The sequence below is a fragment of the Schistocerca cancellata genome, chromosome 10 (genome assembly GCF_023864275.1).
Source record: "Schistocerca cancellata isolate TAMUIC-IGC-003103 chromosome 10, iqSchCanc2.1, whole genome shotgun sequence".
Classification (NCBI taxonomy): domain Eukaryota; kingdom Metazoa; phylum Arthropoda; class Insecta; order Orthoptera; family Acrididae; genus Schistocerca; species Schistocerca cancellata.
The window spans coordinates 19,033,642-19,054,831 of record NC_064635.1 but is presented as its reverse complement, the minus strand read 5'-3'; the positions used below and the strand labels follow the sequence as shown (position 1 = coordinate 19,054,831).

Sequence of the window (21,190 nt, the reverse complement as noted above, 5' to 3'; positions counted from 1 at the left end):
GAACACAAGAGATTCGAAGCATTTGAGACGTGGTGCTTCAGACGAATGTTGAAAATTAGGTGGACTGATAACGTAAGGAATGAGGAGGTTCTGCGCAAAATGGAAAAGGAATTTATGGAAACACTGATAAGGGACAGGACTATAGGACATCTGTTAAGACATCAGGAATGACTTCCACTGTAGTAGAGGGAGCTGTAGAGGGCAAAAACTGTAGACAGAGATTGTAGTAACTCCTGAAAATAATTGCGGACGTAGGTTCCAAGTGCTGCTCTGACAAGGGCAGTCCATCGACGTTTGGAACGCGGATTTACTTCAAACTTCGCACACTCGGAGTACTCCATTAGGACAACAAAATGTGTAACCAGTAGCGAGTACTTCTCAAGCGTTACTGAGAAAATCGCAAGATAATTTCGGTCGTCAGGTATATACCTGTGTGTGGCCGCTTTTACCATGAAGCGGCGGCAGCCGAGTGGGCAGCGTTCAAGCCCCGTAATCACTGGATCGCTGGATCGAGTCCCGTTCGTCACTCTTTTTATTTCTAACACAATTTTCTTTACTAGTTACAATTGATATAATGGGAAAAATACATGTAATCGGATGAACTTTTATTAAATTTACAATGTTATTTGGTAGTATACAAATTTTTATTATCACAAATAATATAATATTCATAACTATCGACTAGTAAACGACCAAACGCATAAAGTGATACTGAAAATATGTGCTTGTCCGTGTCTTCAAAATTGTTCGTATTTAATCGAAAATTGCCTCTTGAAGACGCTATTAAAATACACTCGATACTGCATGATCAGTTATCAGCGCCGATATTTGAGGAAATGCTACGTTATGCATGGATTTCTTCCAAATTCTTGGCTAAAAGAGAGGTTTTTGAAAATTTTAACGAGGTTTGTTTTTCCACGTAAAATCTCAAAAGACCTTGCGTATGCGGAAACAGCATTTATTCAATGCAGCTGGTGCCGTTTAACTTTGTTTTCCATGTTTTTACGAAAAATACCATTCTGCCATTGTACTCGTAATGTCGAAAGCGACGATTAATTGTATATCTTTCGAAAGCCGTTTGTGCTGGTCAAATCTTGGAGGTAACAAGTAGTTTCGGGCTCCTTCCAAGTATAAGTGATTGCTCAAATCACGGACATTTTCAGTATCACTTTATGCGTTTGGTCGTTTACTAGTCGATAGTTATGAATATTATATTACTTGTGATAATAAACATTTGTAGACTGCCAAATAACATTGTAAATTTAATAAAAGTTCATCCGATTACACGTAATTTTCCCATTATATCAATTGTAACGTAAATAATAAAGAAAACGACTGTGTTACAAATAAAAAAAACTGACGAACGGGACTCGATCCAGCGATCAGGGGCTTGAACGCTACCCCCACTCGGCTGCCGCCGCTTCCTGGTAAAAACGGCCACGCACAGGTATATACATGACGACCGAAATAATCTTGTGATTTTCTCAATAACGCTTGAGAAGTACGCGCTACCGCTTACACATTTTGTTGTCCTAATGGAGTACTACGAGTGTGCGAAGTTTGAAGTAAATCCGCGTTCCAAACGTTGTGGCCTCCCCTTGTGAGACGAAGAGGTTGGCACAGGAGAGGAGTTCCTGTTGGGTCGCATCAAACCAGTGAGAAGAGTGATGACAAAAAAAAAAAAAAAATCAGTGATATATGTGAATATTGCAGTCAAAATGTGCCGCGAACACAGATAGTAGTGAAGAAGTAATAAAATAAAGTGTTATGGTTTAGGCGCCAGTTTTCCTGAATGAACAACGAAAGTTAAGTAAGCGACGAACATCTTTCATCTTTTTGTGGGGGATGTCAGCGAGGAAAAGTTTCGTAAAGGTTTGAAATCACGTGTAAAGTCCCTAGTGCTCTCGTTCACAGATGCTGGATGAATGAAGTGTGGCTACTTCCGCGTCACGAGGTACACTTCTTTTCTCCCGCACCCGAAACCCTTTGGTTTTTAGAAATATATAACATAGCCTGTTTTAATTCAAGGTACAAACAACCCTCATTGCAAATTTTATCTATACACTTGCAGCCGTTTCAGCATGAAGGGGTAACAGACATACTACAACGCACAAAAACTTTCACTTTTATAATATATGTAAGATATAGAGTGACAATTATTGAACTATGTAAAAAAAACTAAATTAGTTACTAACTACGGCGTACATACACTTTATTCAACATGTAATCGTCACTACCCCTTTTCGGATGTAGGTTGTGACATGTTCGATATGCGTGCCATCATTGGCGATCATGTGACGCAGACGAAGAGCGAAATTCTACACTAGCCGGTGAAGTGTCGGAACATCGACGCTGTCGATGACCTCCTGAATGCCTGTTTTCAGCTCAGCATTGGTTATTATTGTACACATTGTCTTTAATGTAGCCTCACAAAGATTAGTCGCATGTCTTCAGATCCAGATATGGCGGCCAATCGAGGCCCCTGCCAGTGGCCTCTGGGTGCCCCAGGACACGAATGCGGCCCTCAAACTGCTCCCCCAGGGCATCAGACACTCTCCTGCTTCTGTGGCGGTCGAGTTCCGCCTGTCATGAAGCACATATTGTCAACATCAGGATGACTTTGGAAAATGGGGATGAAACCATTTTCCACAACCTTCATGTACCGTTCGGTAGTTACCGTGCCATCAAGGTAAATATCGCACCGATTATTCCGTGATTGGATATTGCACACCAGACAGTCCCCCAAATGCGCCGATTTTGCTTGTCGACGAACCCTCAAAAATGAAGGTGGGCTTCGTCGCTAAACCAAACTGTGCCAGCGCATACTATTTCCCAGAGTGCCCCGTGGCCAGCAGTTTGAACATGCTAACACAAACCGTAATGACGATTTTATTGCACGTATTTCAATAATATTGTCTCCCTGTATAAGATAACAGGCATAGCGTCAATCACAGGGATGAACAAATTTATTGTTACAATGAGCGGAGTTACCTACAACCTCTCTCAGATGGGGAATCAGTGTTAAAGAAGGTCAAGCCTCGCAATCCTTATGTCTGAAACTAAACCTTCACTTCTGGGTATCACCCGTTTATCCCTTGGTGACTTTCTCTGTCGTCTTAAAAACGTGTGGCAGATGTACGCGTAAAACGAAGGAATATTTTTCTGTAACGACTGTGTGCTTGCAGGTTGTTACTGTGACAGGAAAAAACAATAAGCACGGAAGTCGTCGTCCTTCCTGTGGTTTTCCCATCCTGCGGAAAGACTTCCGCTACGAGAATCCTTATAGTGGGCCCGCGGTGCCTGCGAGGCTCGCTGCGTGTGACTCCCTCTCGGTCTCAACAACAGCTGGCAATGCATCCACTGGGGGTAGCTGCTCCGCTGCTGGCTCTGCTGGCGGCGAACGGCACTACGGTGCTCGACTGTGTCTGCGATAAGATCTCCAAATACAACTTCGAGGGCTACGGTGCAGACTGGATATATAACGCCTACTGTAGCGATTTCAGTGAGTACTTTCTCGTATAGCACTGATTCACACTACTTTAATCACCGTCCAGTTTTGAAGTACTGAGAGTAGGCTTTGCTTGCATATATCGTTATCAAACAAGATAAAACATTCACAGTCTGACAGCAAATGACTGTGACACTCACTACACATCAATCGACTTTGTCCAGCCTTTCGCGTGTGACCACATGGTACGAAGTGCGGTTTGGAAGGCTGAAAATAATCAGTCTACACCTCTTCATTGAGCCCAAGACGTTTTCGAAATGTGTGAGAGTGCGTGTTAGACAGAGGTTGTGGAATGTGATTGGTAGGATGCATAATACTTTTTCGATAGTTTCCAACCATTGTTTCGTCCAACGTAATTCATTTTATGTCAACATCGACCACCTTATTCTCTTTTGGTCACCGCGTACTTACATCCTATGAATGCACTCTTATTTGCCCAGTATGTATAAGCTATTACTTTGATTTTGTTAAAGACCTTTTGGTACCATAACTTTGACCTCATAGTCCTACACATAATATACTAGCTTGTGATGCTACACTACTGGACATTAAAATTGCTACACCACGAAGCTGACGTGTTACAGACGCGAAATTTAACCGACAGGAAGAAGATACCGTGATATGCAAATGATTAGCTTTACAGAGCATTCACACCAGGCTGGCGCCGGTGGCTACACTTACAACGTGCTGACATCAGGAAAGTTTCCAACTGATTTCTCATACACAAACAGCAGTTGATCGGCGTTGCCTGGTGAAACGTTGTAGTGATGCCTCGTGTAAGGTTGGATTGTAGACTATCGTGATTGCGGTTTTATTATATCGCGACATTGCTGCTCGCTTTGTTCGAGATCTAATGACTGTTAACAGAACATGGAATCGGTGGGTTCAGGAGGGTAATACGGAACGCCGCATGGCTGTAACGGATCGTGCAGTCACGTCTCCATCCCTGAGTCAACAGACGGGGACGTTTGCAAGACAACAACCATCTGCACGAACAGTTCGACGACGTTTGCAGCAGCATGGACTATCAGCTCGAACACCATGGCTGCGGTTACACTTGGCGCTGCATCACAGACAGGAGGGCCTGCGATGGTGTACTCAACGACGAACCTGGGTGCACGAATGGCAAAACGTCATTTTTTCGGATGAATCCAGGTTCTGTTTACAGCATCATGATGGTCGCACCCGTGTTTGGCGACATCGCGGTGAATGCACATTGGGAGCGTGTGTTCGTCATCGCCATACTGGCGTATCATCCAACGTGATGGTATGGGGTGCCATTGGTTACACGTCTCGGTCACCTCTTGTGCGCATTGACGACAATTTGGACAGTGGATGTTACATTTCAGATGTGTTACGACCCGTGGCTCTACCCTTCATTCGATCCTTGCGAAACCCTACATTTCAGCAGGACAATGCACGACCGCATGTTGCAGGTCCTGTACGGGCCTTTCTGGATACAGAAAATGTTCGACTGTTGCCCTGGGCAGCACATTCTCCAGATATCTCACCAATTGAAAACGTCTGGTCATTGGTGGCCGTGCAACTGGCTCGTCATAATACGCCAGTCAGTACTCTTGATGAACTGTGGTATCGTGTTGAAGCTGCATGGGCAGCTGTACGTGTACACGGCATCCAATCTCTGTTTGACTCAATGCCTAGGCGTAGCAAGGCCGTTATTATGGCCAGAGGTGGTTGTTCTGGGTACTGATATCTCAGAATCTATGCACCCAAATTTCGTGAAAATGTAATCACATGTCAGTTCTAGTATAATACAGGGTGATTCAAAAAGAATACCACAACTTTAAAAATGTGTATTTAATGAAAGAAACATAATATAACCTTCTGTTATACATCATTACAAAGAGTATTTAAAAAAGTTTTTTTCACTCAAAAACAAGTTCAGAGATGTTCAATATGGCCCCCTCCAGACACTCGAGCAATATCAACCCGATACTCCAACTCGTTCCACACCCTCTGTAGCATATCAGACGTAACAGTTTGGATAGCTGCTGTTATTTCTCGTTTCAAATCATCAATGGTGGCTGGGAGAGGTGGCCGAAAGACCATATCCTTAACATACCCCCATAAGAAAAAATCGCAGGGGGTAAGATCAGGGCTTCTTGGAGGCCAGTGATGAAGTGCTCTGTCACGGGCTGCCTGGCGGCCGATCCATCGCCTCGGGTAGTTGACGTTCAGGTAGTTACGGACAGATAAGTGCCAATGTGGTGGCGCTCCATCCTGCTGAAATATGAGTTGTTGTGCTTCTTGTTCGAGCTGAGGGAACAGCCAACTCTCTAACATCTCCAGATACTGTAGTCCAGTTACAGTAGCACCTTCGAAGAAAAAGGGACCAAAAACTTTATTGGCTGAAATGGCACAGAAAAAGTTCACCTTAGGCGAGTCACGTTCATACTGAGTTGTTTCCGGCGGATTCTCGTCGATTCACTTCTGCCGTACTCAATAACGCAAAAAGCTTTCTGTTGAGCGGTCGCCATCTTAGCATCAACTGACGCTGACGCCTAGTCAACAGCGCCTCAAGCGAACAAATATACAACTAAATGAAACTTTATAGCTCCCTTAATTCGCCGACATAGTGCTTAGCTCTGCCTTTTGTCGTTGCAGAGTTTTAAATTCCTAAAGTTGTGGTATTCTTTTTGAATCACCCTGTATATTAGTCCAATGAATACCCGTTTATCAACTGCATTTCTTCCTGGTGTAGCAATTTTAATGGCCAGTAGTGTACTGTCATACTTAGTCCTGTTACATACAAGTTAAGTTTCCAAATCACCATATGCAACTTGTATATAGATGACTTTTGCAATACAGATGGTCAGCGTTATCCCATTCAGTGTATGATTAGTTTACGAGTAACAGTTAAGAAAGGCACGTAGCTAAAGTATCACACTAACTTTCGTGCCTTGTCACTGGATATCCATTCCTGATACTTCGACGCTTAAGACTTAGAAATTCACCACGACATTTAGTGACGTTCAATACTATGGTTTAATTAATATTCCTTACGGTATATATAGTTCTCGTTCGAACATAACTGACAATATGGTAGACAAACATACCTACGGGGCTGGCACACATTGCCTTTTCTTTCTACCCATAGGCATTAAAACTTATGCCCGCCTTTAATTCAAGCTGGCCGATGCTATTTCATGAGATCTTGACGCCAATTAAGGCTAACTTTAATATTTATGGAATACAGTTTAAAGATTCTTCCCTAGGCAGATAACTTTCACCTTGTTGCTCTAAAGAATCTTTTTTATGAGAACTATAGCGTTGCCCGCTTAGTCACGCTGTGTACAGTGTAACCTTTGAGATATTATTCCTATCAAAGGTTAGTTTGCAGACAATATTCTGTAAATGCTTGACCTATGTCGGTCAACAGCACGTAAGCGTGATGATGGGGCCGTTGTGGGCCCAGTCACACCCTACTTTTAATGCTAGGTTCTGATTTATGCTATTAACATACGTGAGACATTTACACTTTGCTCGCTATTAGACCATATCCGTAATTTATGTTTCCGTTCAATAGAGAAGAATACAGCTTATGTTCATAGTATTAGCTTGACCTTTATCGGTCAATAGTACATAAGTGTGTTGGCAGTTGCGTTGTACGTCCTGACACACCCTATGAAACTTCCTGGCAGATTAAAACTGTGTGCCGGACCGAGACTCGAACTCGGGACCTTGGCCTTTCGCGGACAAGTGCTCTCCTGCGCAGGAGAGCTTCTGTAAAGTTTGGAAGGTAGGAGACGAGGTACTGGCAGAAGTGAAGCTGTGAAGAGGGTGCGTGAGGCGAGCTTGGGTAGCTCAGTTGGTAGAACACTTGTCCGCGAAAGGCAGAGGTCCCGAGTTCGAGTCTCGGCCCGGCACACAGTTTTAATCTGCCAGGAAGTTTCATATCAGCGCACACTGCGCTGCAGAGTGAAAAGCTCATTCTGACACACCCTACTTTAAATATTAGGTCTTTATTTCTTGGTAGTCTATGTGAGAATTCCAGGACGCTCACAATAATCCTCATCCTAAATAGTTAATAGCCTTGTAGGCAACATCCTAAGTAGGTAATATCTGATACACTAGAGTGTGTATTTCGACAATTAGCGTGGCACAACCTATTTGAATACATAGGGTCTTGAACCCACTTCTAACTAATAATCAATCTTTTCCCTTAAGAGTTTTGTTCCACGTCACCCTTGTGACTAAATACAGTGGACGGTCGTACATATTATATTTATAGTTAAGTTATTACAGATTTCCTAAACACAACGTTGACCACCTGTGTATAAAGCCATAAATGATGCCCTAAGCTTTACCCACCCAGTCAGCCATAAATGCGTAGTAATGTAGTGCCATAATATAACAACCTTAGTCAAATTTCGCATTAACAAAGTGACGTATTACTCCATGTATAATGGAAATTATTTTATTTGCACCTTCTCCTAACCTTGAGAAGTTCTCGCGTTACAGACATATAATCTTGTTCATCCCCAGCTTGAGATCGTGCGGAACCATACAAACATAGAGGTGATCATATGTGGTTTTTAATCTAACAAGCTGAACGTAACGTCTAAGTAAATTTCGTATTAGTTAATAAGGTCTCGGTTTACTGTTAACGCTCATCGGGATTCTATCTACTTAGTGCCTTGTTCCCTCACAAATTTCTACATATACATCTATTTCTACGTGATTACTGCGCTATTGACAATAAAGTGTCTGCCAGAGGGTTCAGTGAACCACCTTCAAGCTGTCTCTCTACCGTTCCACTCTCCAACGGCACGCGGGAAAAACGAGCACTAAAATTTTTTCTGTGCGAGCCCTTATTTCTCGTATTTTATCGTGTTGATCATTTCTCCCTATGCAGGTGGGTGGCAACAGAATGTTTTCGCAATCGGAGAAGAAAACTGGTGATTCAAATATGAGAAGATCACGTCGCAGCGAAGAACACCTTAGTTTTAATGATTGCCACTCCAAATCACGTATCATGTCTATGGCACTATCTCCCCTATTTCACGATAATACAAAACGAGCTGCACTTCTTTGTACTTTTTCGATGTCATCAGTCAGTCCCACCTGATGCCGGTCCCACACCGCACAGCAGTACTCCAGAATAGGGCGGACAAGCGTGGTGTAAGCAGTCTCTTTAGTAGACCTGTTGCACCTTCTAAGTGTTCTGCCAATGAATCGCAGTCTTTGGTTTGCTCTACCCATAATATTATCTATGTGATCATTCCAATTTAGGTATTTGTAATTGTAATCCCAAAGTATTTAGCTGAATTTACAGCGTTCAGATTTGTGTGACTTATCCCGTAATCGAAATTTAGCTGATTTGTTCTAGTACTCATGTGAATAACTTCACACTTTTCTTTATTCAGGGTGAATTGCCACTTTTCGCGCCATACGAATATTTTATCTAAATCATTTTGCAAGTTATTTTGATCATCTGATGACTTTACATGACGGTAAATGACAGCATCATCGGGAAACAATCTAAGACGTCTACTCAGATTGTCTCCGATGTCGTTAATAGAGATCAGGAACAACAGATCGCCTGTAACACTTCCCTTGGGGAACGCCGGATATCACTTCTGTTTTACTCGTTGACTTTCCTTCTATGACTACGAACTGTGACCTTTCTGACAGTCGCACAACTGAGGCGATATTCCATAGATAGTTGCGTTACAAGGCGCTTGTGAGGAACAGTGTCGAAAACCTTTTGGAAATCTAACAATGTGGAATCAATTTGATAGCCCGTGTCGATAGCACCCATTAGTTCATGATTATAAAGAGCTAGTTGTGTTTCGCAAGAATGGTATTTTCTAAATCAGTGCTGACTATGCGTCCATAAATCGTTTTCTTCGATGTACTTTATGATGTTCAAATACAGTATACATTCCAAAACGCTACTGCAAATCGACATTACTGATATGGGCCTGTAATTCAGTTTATTACTCCCCCTTCCCTTTTTGGGTATTGGTGTGACTTGAGCAACTTTTCAGTCTTTAGGTACGGACCTTTCTGTGAGCGAGCGGCTGTATATAATTGCTAAATACGGAGCTATTATACGAGCTTACTCTGAGAGGAACCTGACTGGTATACAATCTGGACCGAAGGCCTTTTCTTTATTAACTGATTTAAGCTGCTTTGTTACACCGAGCATGTCTAATTCTATGCTCCTCATCTTGGCAGTTGTTCTTGATTGGAATTCAGGAATATTTAGTTCGTCTTCTTCGGTGAAGGAGTTTCGGGAAACCGTTTTTAATAACTCTGCTTTAGTGGCACTGTTATCAGTGACTTGGTCGTTGTTATCGCGCAGTGAAGGTATTGATTGCGTCTTGCCACTGGTGTGGTTTATGGTTTAAGGTTATAGGTAATTTCCCAGTACATAACATAAAGACAGCCAATGGCAGGCACCTTTGACTTTCAGTGATCCGCCATCTTGCTCGGCACATATCCACATGCCACAGTCAGTTTCAACGTAGCGTCCACAGCTAATCGACTGCTTTCTACGAAGGGGCTGTTCCTCAGCTAAGTAACGTAGGTTGACCTGGTATCACGGTACTTAAGCTTTTTATGTTTGACCGTGTCTTATTCTGGCATGTATTAGTTTATTTTATGCTTCTGAAGAAGGCTAGATTACTCTAGCCGAAACCTGGGTAAAGACCAGTAACATTTCGCAACTGAGGCGGATTTTTGAAATATTAATTTGTCACAGTTGCTGACTGGGCTGAAACATGTTAAAAATTCGTAGGTGTCTGTCACCATCGCAAAGATGTCGTGCGAATCTGTCCGATCCACCGTGTGCGGCCCGCCCGCAGTGCTGGAACGTGCGGACACTCTCACTCGAAGTGATCGACGCGTCACACGCACCTCGCTGCTCAACTGTCCGTTTCTTTTCTTATTGCTGGCACACTCACCTACCCGTCGGGGTACACAGATGTGTGTGCCCACTGGGATCATCTCCACTTAAGAGAAGACCATAAAGATCAACCAAGGACCGTCTGTGCGGAACCGTTTGCTTGCTACGAGGCTGATAGTACCATTTCTTATCGAACATCGTCACGGGCGATAAAATGTAGGTTCATCACTTCGCACCGGAAACGGAACTGCAAGCCATGGTGTGGCGTCATATCACATCTCCTCCGTACAAATAGCTTAAAACCGCAGCCACAGACAATAGAATCATGGTGTTCTGGGCCTCTGAAGGAGTTATTCTCTTTGATACTCTCTCTCATGGTTGCGGGCTTTCAAAGAAATTAATGGTGGCCTTCAGCTTAGAGTTGAAATATTAAAATTACAACTAAATGAACACCCTGAGCTGCTTACAGACGTTGACAACCGTCAACGGGGACAGATGAAAATGTGTACCCCGACCGGGACTCGAACCCGGGATCTCCTGCTTACATGGCAGATGCTCTATCCATCTTTTTTTTCTGTAACCACATTTCTTTAACCACTTTTTTCCATTTTTTTGTTTTTTTCTCTATCCACTTTTTTATATCCATCTTTTTTCCAGCAATCCAATTTTTATTAACCACTTTTATTTTCTTTTTCTTTTTATTTTTTATATTTTTTTTTATTTTTAGGATGGTCATGGCGTGGTACACGCCGCACTAGCAGTGGGGTCTCTTCACGGCACTGCCAGTGCGTCGAGGCACAAACCCCTCCCACCCCTTTTTCATGTTCCCTGTTGGGTCATAGCACTAAGTGTGCAGAAATCTTAACACAATATTCCCATTCTCCGATGTAAGAAAGACGAAGAAACCTCTTCTCTGAGTAGAAACTGAACACTGATAAAAACTTAACAATTCTTCTCGATTCACACAAATACGTTGGAAGTCGAACACGAGAAATTTTGATAAAATGTCTTGAAAAAAGAAAAAAAAAATGTTCTGGAAGCAAGGTAATAGTAAATAATAATAAGAAACCAAATGACTTTTAATTTTCTTCTGTTCGTTCTCGTTCAAGGTGTTGTAGTGGTTCCACATGTTTAACCAACACCCATTCTTTCAAAAACGATCTTGAGCATGTTGCCGTAGTGCTTCTTGTGGTTGCGATACGGGCTGATTTTTGCATATTCACACTTCATGTAAACGCGGAATTCTATCTCGTTGTCCGACCCAAGTTTGTGGATGACATAACTAACATGTATTTTCCCAGTAATCAGCTAATGGTGTTGATTTTTAATTTCGGAAAGTATGTCATGCCTGGTCTCAGGAGGAGCGATGGCGTTATATGTATATTCCGTAGAGGATCTGGTGAGAAAGGCGCTTTGTTGTCTGATCCAATTCCAGTTATGCACATTGCCGCCACAGGTGAATCTGTGGCTGAGTGTAGCCACCAGATTGCATTTTCCACAAAGGTGTGTCTCGTTTAAACCGATCCCATATAGTCTCTCGTTGGTGCTGATGACATTATTAACTGTTTTGTACCATGCGGAAATAGCGTCTGTAGATAGCCCGGCATAGTTGATGTTCCGCCATACAGCTTTCCAGTCACTATTTGGGAATTTCGTTTCAATTTTGTTTCTACCCTCATTTAACTTCCTTTCAAGTATGATGTCGCGCGCTGTGATACGTGTGTTGCTTCTGATTTCGTCACAAAGATAACTTGCTTCGAGGAAAAAGTTCCTCAAATACTGCAGACGGGCATTAATCCTTAGCACATCAATCGGTGCTTGCAGGCTATGGGGTGTCACAGCCTCAAAGAGCTTTGCGGTTATACATTGTGGAAGTTCTCTGAGTATATGGAAAGTCCGTTTGAGGAACAGAGCAGATGCTTTATTGCGAATATCCACCAAACCGAGGCCCCCGTTTCTGACATCCAGTATAACGGTAGTCGCACCAACCCTGAATATGTCTCCTCGCCATAAATAATTGGTAACAGGGGACATGATCCCTTTCGCTACTAGTTTAGGGATTGGAAATACCTGCGCAGTGAAATACGCTTTAGACAAAACGCAGGAGTTGATGAATCTGACTTTTTGCACCAGGTCCATAGTTCGATGGATGTTCTCCATTACAGCACCATGAACTTTCCTCCTAGTTTCCGTCCAGTTAAAAGCAGCCATCCTCATCGGACATGCCATTAAGATTATTCCCAAAGTTTTATGTTTGTTGTCTTGTTTTGCCCATGCCAGTCGAAGGTGATCTAGGCCCCGTAGATTCAATATTTGACTTTTGTTTTCATTTGCTGTCGCTCCCGACGCTAGACAATACCTTTGGATTTCTCTTTCCAGTGTAACTGTCTCCTCCTTATTCCTTATTACAACGCCCACGTCATCAGCATTAACTCGAATGACAGTTTTCTCAACAATCAATATTATACCTGTTAATCCTGCGCGGACAGTGCGGAGGAAGGGCTCTAAAGATACGGAAAATAAAAACATAGATAAGGGGCTGCCCTGTGGAACTCCTCGCCTTATCTGTATGGGTTTAGATGTTTGGCCATTGATTGCTATTTTCGCATTTATACCTGTTGCAATATTCCTTAGCATGTTCAAAATCTGGGGGTGGAAAGCCATTCTTGACAGCGTCGCAAAGAGGTATCTATGACTAACGCGGTCAAACGCTTTATTGAAATCTATAAAGATTAAAGCACATTTTATACTTGTCACTGAGGTAATTGCAATGACGTCTCTGTATGCAGATAGACTTTCGAATATCGTTCTGGTCGGAGAACAAGATTGATGATGACTCAATATTTTGTTTGAAAAGGCAGAGAGTCTTTTGTTGATAATACGCGAAATTATTTTGTAATCAGAATTTAGTAGCGAAAGAGGCCGAAAATTGTTTAACTTGGTTTTGCCTTTACTCTTAGGAATCAGTACTATTTTACTTTCTTAAACTCTGCAGGGACCGGTTTTCCGTTCAGGACCTCATTTCCCATGGAAGTGATCTTGTCCCCAATTATAGACCAGTAGCGGGCATAAAACTCCACAGGGAGGCCATCAAGTCCCGGAGATTTTTTGAGAGGTGAGTTACGCACTACCTCATGCACTTCATCTTTAGTAATAGGTGACAGGATGTCAGCGTTGTCTGTTCCCGACAACTGTGGACCTAAAATAGTGAGAAAGTCCTCGAGAGCTGCATCTTCCACTGTGGTAGGGGCATATAGGGTTTCATAGTACCTGTGGACTTCGTCCAGTATTTCTTTCTGGCATGTGAGCCTCGTATCAGTATGCGTCTGGACTTCATCAATTAAAGTTTGACGTCTGTTTTTAGCATGCCGCACCAAGTGATACAGAGAAGCTGTTCCATCTGCTACGACTGATGTGGCTTTCGATTTAATTTTGAGTCCCTCCATCTGTTTCCGTTTAATGCTTAATAACTTGGCTTTTATTTTTTTGATATCATTCAGACGAATTACGTCATCATGGGCCTATCGATATAAGTCTCTTAAAACTTGATAATAAAAACTCCATTGTATTCCTCAACTCCCTGTGCGTCGCTGCACTATACTGCATGACAACTTTCCACAGCCTTGGTTTAGCCCTCCTAGTCCACCAGTCAATGACTGTTGGGTGCTTGTCTACTGTGCGGAGGCACATAATCCACGCTACTCTTATTTCCCGTTCCAGTTCTCCGTCAGTTAAAACAGAGATATTTAAATTCCATTGGCCTCTGAATCGACGGGTTGGCTGTACACTTAATTCAAGTTAAAAGTGTACTGTGATCGCTAAAATACACGGGAATAGTTTCAACGTTTAACAAATAATTTTGCAAATTTGGTGACACGTCAATTCTATCTAGTCTGCTGCGGGAGTGGCTGGTTATATATGTGAACCCGACTGACGTCGGGAGCTGAAGTTCCCACACATCCTTAAGGTGTAGATCACTTACAAACTTTTTTAACTGTGGCGAGTAGTTGAAGTTGGGTTGTTGATCTTTCTGGTTTAAAACACGGTTAAAATCTCCGCCTAGTATAAGAGAACACGGATTTTTCCTCAATAAATAAATCAGTTCATCTTGAAAAAACTTCGCACGATCCAATTTGTGGGAATTTCCTGATGGGGCGTAAAGGTTAAGCACTGTCACATCGAAAATTTGTACGCCTATGGCTCTTCCTGATTCTATTCGTTCGATTTCAGTCACCGGAATGCCTTCCCTTATAAGAATGGCTGTACTGATATTGGCTTCCGTAGAAACATTAACAATTTCAAAAAAGCCTGGGATCCGAAATTCCGTTATCACAACTTCTTGTAGCAACGCGATATCTGTCCCAGACTGGTACAAGAATTCTTTTAGTGCTGCCAATTTCAAGGGTGACTGTATTTTATTAATGTTAATAGTAGTAATGCTATAAGCTTGCATCACAGACATACCAGAAGAAGCTATTTGGGATGAGGATCGGTATGATTATAGCAGCAACGTGCTTCCCTACAAGGCACGATCTTTACAAGCTGTGTGCCCATTACATGTACTAACTTCCTAGATGAATTTTCACTGCTTTTAAACAAAGTGAATGAGAAGAAAAGTATCCTGAAATCGTGACAATGCATTGTTATAAGTCACTGTGGCCCTTCTCTTTCTCCTCTTCAGTGTAGGCCCTGATGACTTCATATTTAATGTTCTTTTTCTTGATGTCTTTCTTCTCTGGTGTGGCTTTCGCTTGATGACGCGTGGCAGCAACACCCGGTTTCGGTCGCAACCGCCGGCGGTGGCCGTCTGGCGCAACGGCCGTGGCTTGCGAGTCGTCGATATTTGGTTCCGGCGAGGTGTCTGTTGTGTTGTCTTGCTGGCGAGGCGGTGATGCTTGTTTATTTCTTCCTTCGGTGCGGCGTTGCGCTTCGGAGTCAGCAGATTGTTTACTTGGTACTTCCTCGTACTGTTCGCACTGTATGGGCTGTGCACTTGATGCGGTTATTGCAGCTGTGACCTCAGGCTCAGGGTCACATTTCCGTGAAAGGTCACTACCAGCTGCGTCACTATCTGTTCGTGGCGGTATACGTCCTTGTGCGGAAGTGGGAGCCACATCGACCGTCATTCCATCTCCTTTTTCCACTTGCAACAGATCTTCAGGACTGGGCTTCGGCCTCCTGGCAACGGGTGTTTCACAGGAAGAGTCCTCATCAACATTTTTTTTCAGTGTCCTCTAGGGGACGCTTTTTAGTGGGAATCTCTCTGTCACGGAAAGGAATTTAAGCAGTTAATGCAGGTTTTAAAGACGGAAAGTCATTAACATTAAGTGCAACATTTTCAGAGGTAGTAACAGGATCCTCGACAGCTGCCGGCTCTGTTGTATTACTGGCTGGCAACAAATCGTTGAGTGTTACTTTCTGGCGTTGCGTAAGGTTATTTGTTAGCACAAAAACACGGCGAGGGCAGTCCTGACGGAGGTGACCAGACTCGTTACATACGTGACATGTAGGGGTTTGCCCTGAGTACATAACATGCGCCTTGTGCCCGTCAACAAAGATGTGGGAGGGAATGTTTGCCTTCACTTCCATCTCCACGGAGCGAATGCCGTTAAAGCACTGCAGCATGAAATGCGAAGCCCACCTTTCGTTGACTATTTGCCTGACAACCCCATACTTTGAAAGGACATCTTTAATTTTCGAGTTGTGTACTTCTATGGGAATATTCAAAACCCTAACATTCCTAATTACAGACTCGGAATTCCGGAGTATGACAGTACTTTTAGTACCATCACGGTGTATAAATTCCGTTTCATAACCAAATTTTGCCAGGAAGCGGTCTACACTCACGGAATCGTTAAACTTTACAAAAATGCAGTATTCATCAGAGTCTAGCTGCATGGTATGAACAGATTCAGAATGAAGGCCAATTACCTCGGTAATCCAGTCGTGTATTTCAAGTGCAGAGGGCTGTACTCGACGAGTGTACTTGTCGAAGGTGAAAATCACGGTGTTTTTTCTCACTGAGTTTGCCATGGTGCTCTGCAGCGAAGAAATCTCGGACAACGCCGAAATCCCAACGGCACTACGTAGAAAGACGACACGAACGAAGACCAAATGCTCAATTGATAACGCTTAAGTCACGTGCAAAACGTCAATAAACGAGCACAAAACACGAAAACACTGGTGTAAACACTGAGCGTTCACGGAGCAAACTTGAGGAGCGTGCGACCGCTGCGGCAGCTAAAGCCAGACAGCTGAGCCACCGAGGACACAGAGGACAGCGCCACTGCAGGGACTTACCTCTGGCACGCCTGCCGCGAAACCCAAATTCTCAAAGTATTGTCCCGCACTACATTCGCAGTGCCCCCGCCCATTATACTCATTACTCGCGGCGCGTTGCCGATTGCCGTAAGAGTTCGGGCACTGTTTGTGCATTCGCACAGAAGAAGAAGATGGTCAAGTGGCCGGTGAGCCTTAACTAAATATTTACTAAGATCGTATCTGTTCTTTCGTACATGTTCCGAAAGAACAGATAACATCTTAGTATATACAGGGTGTTTCAAAAATGACTGGTATATTTGAAACGGCAATAAAAACTAAACGAGCAGCGATAGAAATACACCGTTTGTTGCAATATGCTTGGGACAACAGTACATTTTCAGGCGGACAAACTTTCGAAATTACAGTAGTTACAATTTTCAACAACAGATGGCGCTGCAAGTGATGTGAAAGATACAGAAGACAACGCAGTCTGTGGGTGCGCCATTCTGTACGTCGTCTTTCTGCTGTAAGCGTGTGCTGTTCACAACGTGCAAGTGTGCTGTAGACAACATGGTTTATTCCTTAGAACAGAGGATTTTTCTGGTGTTGGAATTCCACCGCCTAGAACACAGTGTTGTTGCAACAAGACGAAGTTTTCAACGGAGGTTTAATGTAACCAAAGGACCGAAAAGCGATACAATAAAGGAGCTGTTTGAAAAATTTCAACGGACTGGGAACGTGACGGATGAACGTGCCGGAAAGGTAGGGCGACCGTGTACGGCAACCACAGAGAGCAACGCGCAGCTAGTGCAGCGGGTGATCCGACAGCGGCCTCGGGTTTACGTTCGCCGTGTTGCAGCTGCGGTCCAAATGACGCCAACGTCCACGTATCGTCTCATGCGCCAGAGTTTACACCTCTATCCGTACAAAATTCAAACGCGGCAACCCCTCAGCGCCGCTACCATTGCTGCACGAGAGACATTCGCTAACGATATAGTGCACAGGATTGATGACGGCGATATGCATGTGGGCAGCTTTTGGTTTACTGACGAAGCTTATTTTTACCTGGACGGCTTCGTCAATAAACAGAACTGGCGCATATGGGGAACTGAAAAGCCCCATGTTGCAGTCCCATCGTCCCTGCATCCTCAAAAAGTACTGGTCTGGGCCACCATTTCTTCCAAAGGAATCATTGGCCCATTTTTCAGATCCGAAACGATTACTGCATCACGCTATCTGGACATTCTTCGTGAATTTGTGGCGGTACAAACTGCCTTAGACGACACTGCGAACACCTCGTGGTTTATGCAAGATGGTGCCCGGCCACATCGCACGGCCGACGTCTTTAATTTCCTGAATGAATATTTCGATGATCGTGTGATTGCTTTGGGCTATCCGAAACATACAGGAGGCGGCGTCGAGTGGCCTCCCTATTCGCCAGACATGAACCCCTGTGACTTCTTTCTGTGGGGACACTTGAAAGACCAGGTGTACCGCCAGAATCCAGAAGCAATTGAACAGCTGAAGCAGTACATCTCATCTGCATGTGAAGCCATTCCGCCAGACACGTTGTCAAAGGTTTCGGGTAATTTCATTCAGAGACTACGCCATATTATTGCTACGCATGGTGGATATGTGGAAAATATCGTACTACAGAGTTTCCCAGACCACAGCGCCATCTGTTGTTGACAATTGTAACTACTGTAATTTCGAAAGTTTGTCTGCCTGAAAATGTACTGTTGTCCCAAGCATATTGCAACAAACGGTGTATTTCTATTGCTGCTCGTTTAGTTTTTATTGCCGTTTCAAATATTCCGGTCATTTTTGAAACACCATTATATAGAAATATTAAAAGTTTTGGCTGGTTTCTTTGTCTAGGGGCTGGGATACGTAGTTGCCGCATTACAAGCCAAATACTGCTGAGTCTACAGTATACAATATCAATATACACACGAATCGAATGGTCGAAGGTTCCTATCACTCGGCAATTGTGAATTTTGAATGTAACATAGAAATTTATAAATGAAAGATTGCAGTTAAATAAAATGTGCAGATACTATTTTTAACGACTTTAAATGATGAGTACGAAAGCAGAAGTACGTTTAAGAATGCCGCTTATTACTGCAAAACACTTATTGGTTATCGATGGTTCAGCAATTAAATAAAATATAAGTTGTATAACAGGGAGACAATAGATTCCTACTTCACGTAATTAGTTATGAACAACAGCATAACCTCGCGAGACATTCACTTCTAAATGCATACTACGCCTTCACTGCAGAAGCCATGGAAGTCGCACAAGTGCACAAGCCGGCACTACGAAATATTTCTATCTCCCGCGACCACGCACAAACTGCTCAACACTCTCCAAGCATTTCCTGCGACTGCCCGTCGCGCCTTCCCGTCCAGCACTCCCCTGTGTCCTGTGCCACCCGATGCACCTCCCCCACTTCCATCCAGTCTCTCCATTGGCTTCGGTAGTCGCCTACTGTAGTAACGAGCGCTGTGATTGGCTAGAGCGCTCCCGCCACGTCTCCAAGCCAACGCACACTCACAAACATATTGAAACACATACGAAATACTGGATTTACATTTAAATGACTTGAAATTAAATAAATATTCCTACGGCTGGACCATAAACGCGCTCTAGCACACATATTTAATACATAAACAAATTAAAAAAAACATATATCAAAGGAATAGAAACAAAAGTAGGCCAGTAGCCTAATGACTCAGAGCTTCCTAAAACACAGTAAATATTTGACCAATTTCTTCATGAATAGCACATACCGGATACACACTCCTGGAAATTGAAATAAGAACACCGTGAATTCATTGTCCCACGAAGGGGAAACTTTATTGACACATTCCTGGGGTCAGATACATCACAAGATCACACTGACAGAACCACAGGCACATAGACACAGGCAACAGAGCATGCACAATGTCGGCACTAGTACAGTGTATATCCACCTTTCGCAGCAATGCAGGCTGCTATTCTCCCATGGAGACGATCGTAGAGATGCTGGATGTAGTCCTGTGGAACGGCTTGCCATGCCATTTCCACCTGGCGCCTCAGTTGGACCAGCGTTCGTGCTGGACGTGCAGACCGCGTGAGACGACGCTTCATCCAGTCCCAAACATGCTCAATGGGGGACAGATCCGGAGATCTTGCTGGCCAGGGTAGTTGACTTACACCTTCTAGAGCACGTTGGGTGGCACGGGATACATGCGGACGTGCATTGTCCTGTTGGAACAGCAAGTTCCCTTGCCGGTCTAGGAATGGTAGAACGATGGGTTCGATGACGGTTTGGATGTACCGTGCACTATTCAGTGTCCCCTCGACGATCACCAGTGGTGTACGGTCAGTGTAGGAGATCGCTTCCCACACCATGATGCCGGGTGTTGGCCCTGTGTGCCTCGGTCGTATGCAGACCTAATTGTGGCGCTCACCTGCACGGCGCCAAACACGCATACGACCATCATTGGCACCAAGGCAGAAGCGACTCTCATCGCTGAAGACGACACGTCTCCATTCGTCCCTCCATTCACGCCTGTCGCGACACCACTGGAGGCGGGCTGCACGATGTTGGGGCGTGAGCGGAAGACGGCCTAACGGTGTGCGGGACCGTAGCCCAGCTTCATGGAGACGGTTGCGAATGGTCCTCGCCGATACCCCAGGAGCAACAGTGTCCCTAATTTGCTGGGAAGTAGCGGTGCGGTCCCCTACGGCATTGCGTAGGATCCTACGGTCTTGGCGTGCATCCGTGCGTCGCTGCGGTCCGGTCCCAGGTCGACGGGCACGTGCACCTTCCGCCGACCACTGGCGACAACATCGGTGTACTGTGGAGACCTCACGCCCCACGTGTTGAGCAATTCAGCGGTACGTCCACCCGGCCTCCCGCATGCCCACTATACGCCCTCGCTCAAAGTCCGTCAACTGCACATACGGTTCACGTCCACGCTGTCGCGGCATGCTACCAGTGTTAAAGACTGCGATCGAGCTCCGTATGCCACGGCAAACTGGCTGACACTGACGGCGGCGGTGCACAAATGCTGCGCAGCTAGCGCCATTCGACGGCCAACACCGCGGTTCCTGGTGTGTCCGCTGTGCCGTGCGTGTGATCATTGCTTGTACAGCCCTCTCGCAGTGTCCGGAGCAAGTATGGTGGGTCTGACACACCGGTGTCAATGTGTTCTTTTTTCCATTTCCAGGGGTGTAGACCAAGACGTAGACGAATAACTACATTTATAAGCATGGTGCTACCGCTTTTTTCGTGTAGCTGTGGAGTACTTATCGCCCGATGCCATCAATAATGACTTCCAATAACTCGTCTACTATTAAAGATACATGCCTGTAATTCATACCAATTTAGGTTTACACTAATAGCTTTCTAAAGACACGTCGATCGTCAAAAACGGATGAACTGTTCAGGTTTTGAAAATTCGCTGCTGGGTGTTACTCATATAATTTACTATGAGATACTAAACTTTAACCTAATAAAGATATTGAAAATTTAATTAAACCACCAGAATCGTCGTGCAAATAA

General features: G+C 44.1%; 1 protein-coding gene across 1 annotated transcript in view; it reads left to right on the top strand.

The window, feature by feature from the left end:
* The first annotated feature begins 3,329 nt into the window (after nucleotides 1-3,329).
* LOC126106800 (uncharacterized) overlaps nucleotides 3,330-21,190 on the top strand; it is a 119,578-nt gene continuing 101,717 nt past the window's right edge. The window contains exon 1 of the mRNA XM_049913191.1: nucleotides 3,330-3,502. Within this exon, the coding sequence (XP_049769148.1) occupies nucleotides 3,352-3,502 (151 nt within the window). The 5' untranslated portion in view covers nucleotides 3,330-3,351. The remainder of the gene's footprint in view (nucleotides 3,503-21,190) is intronic.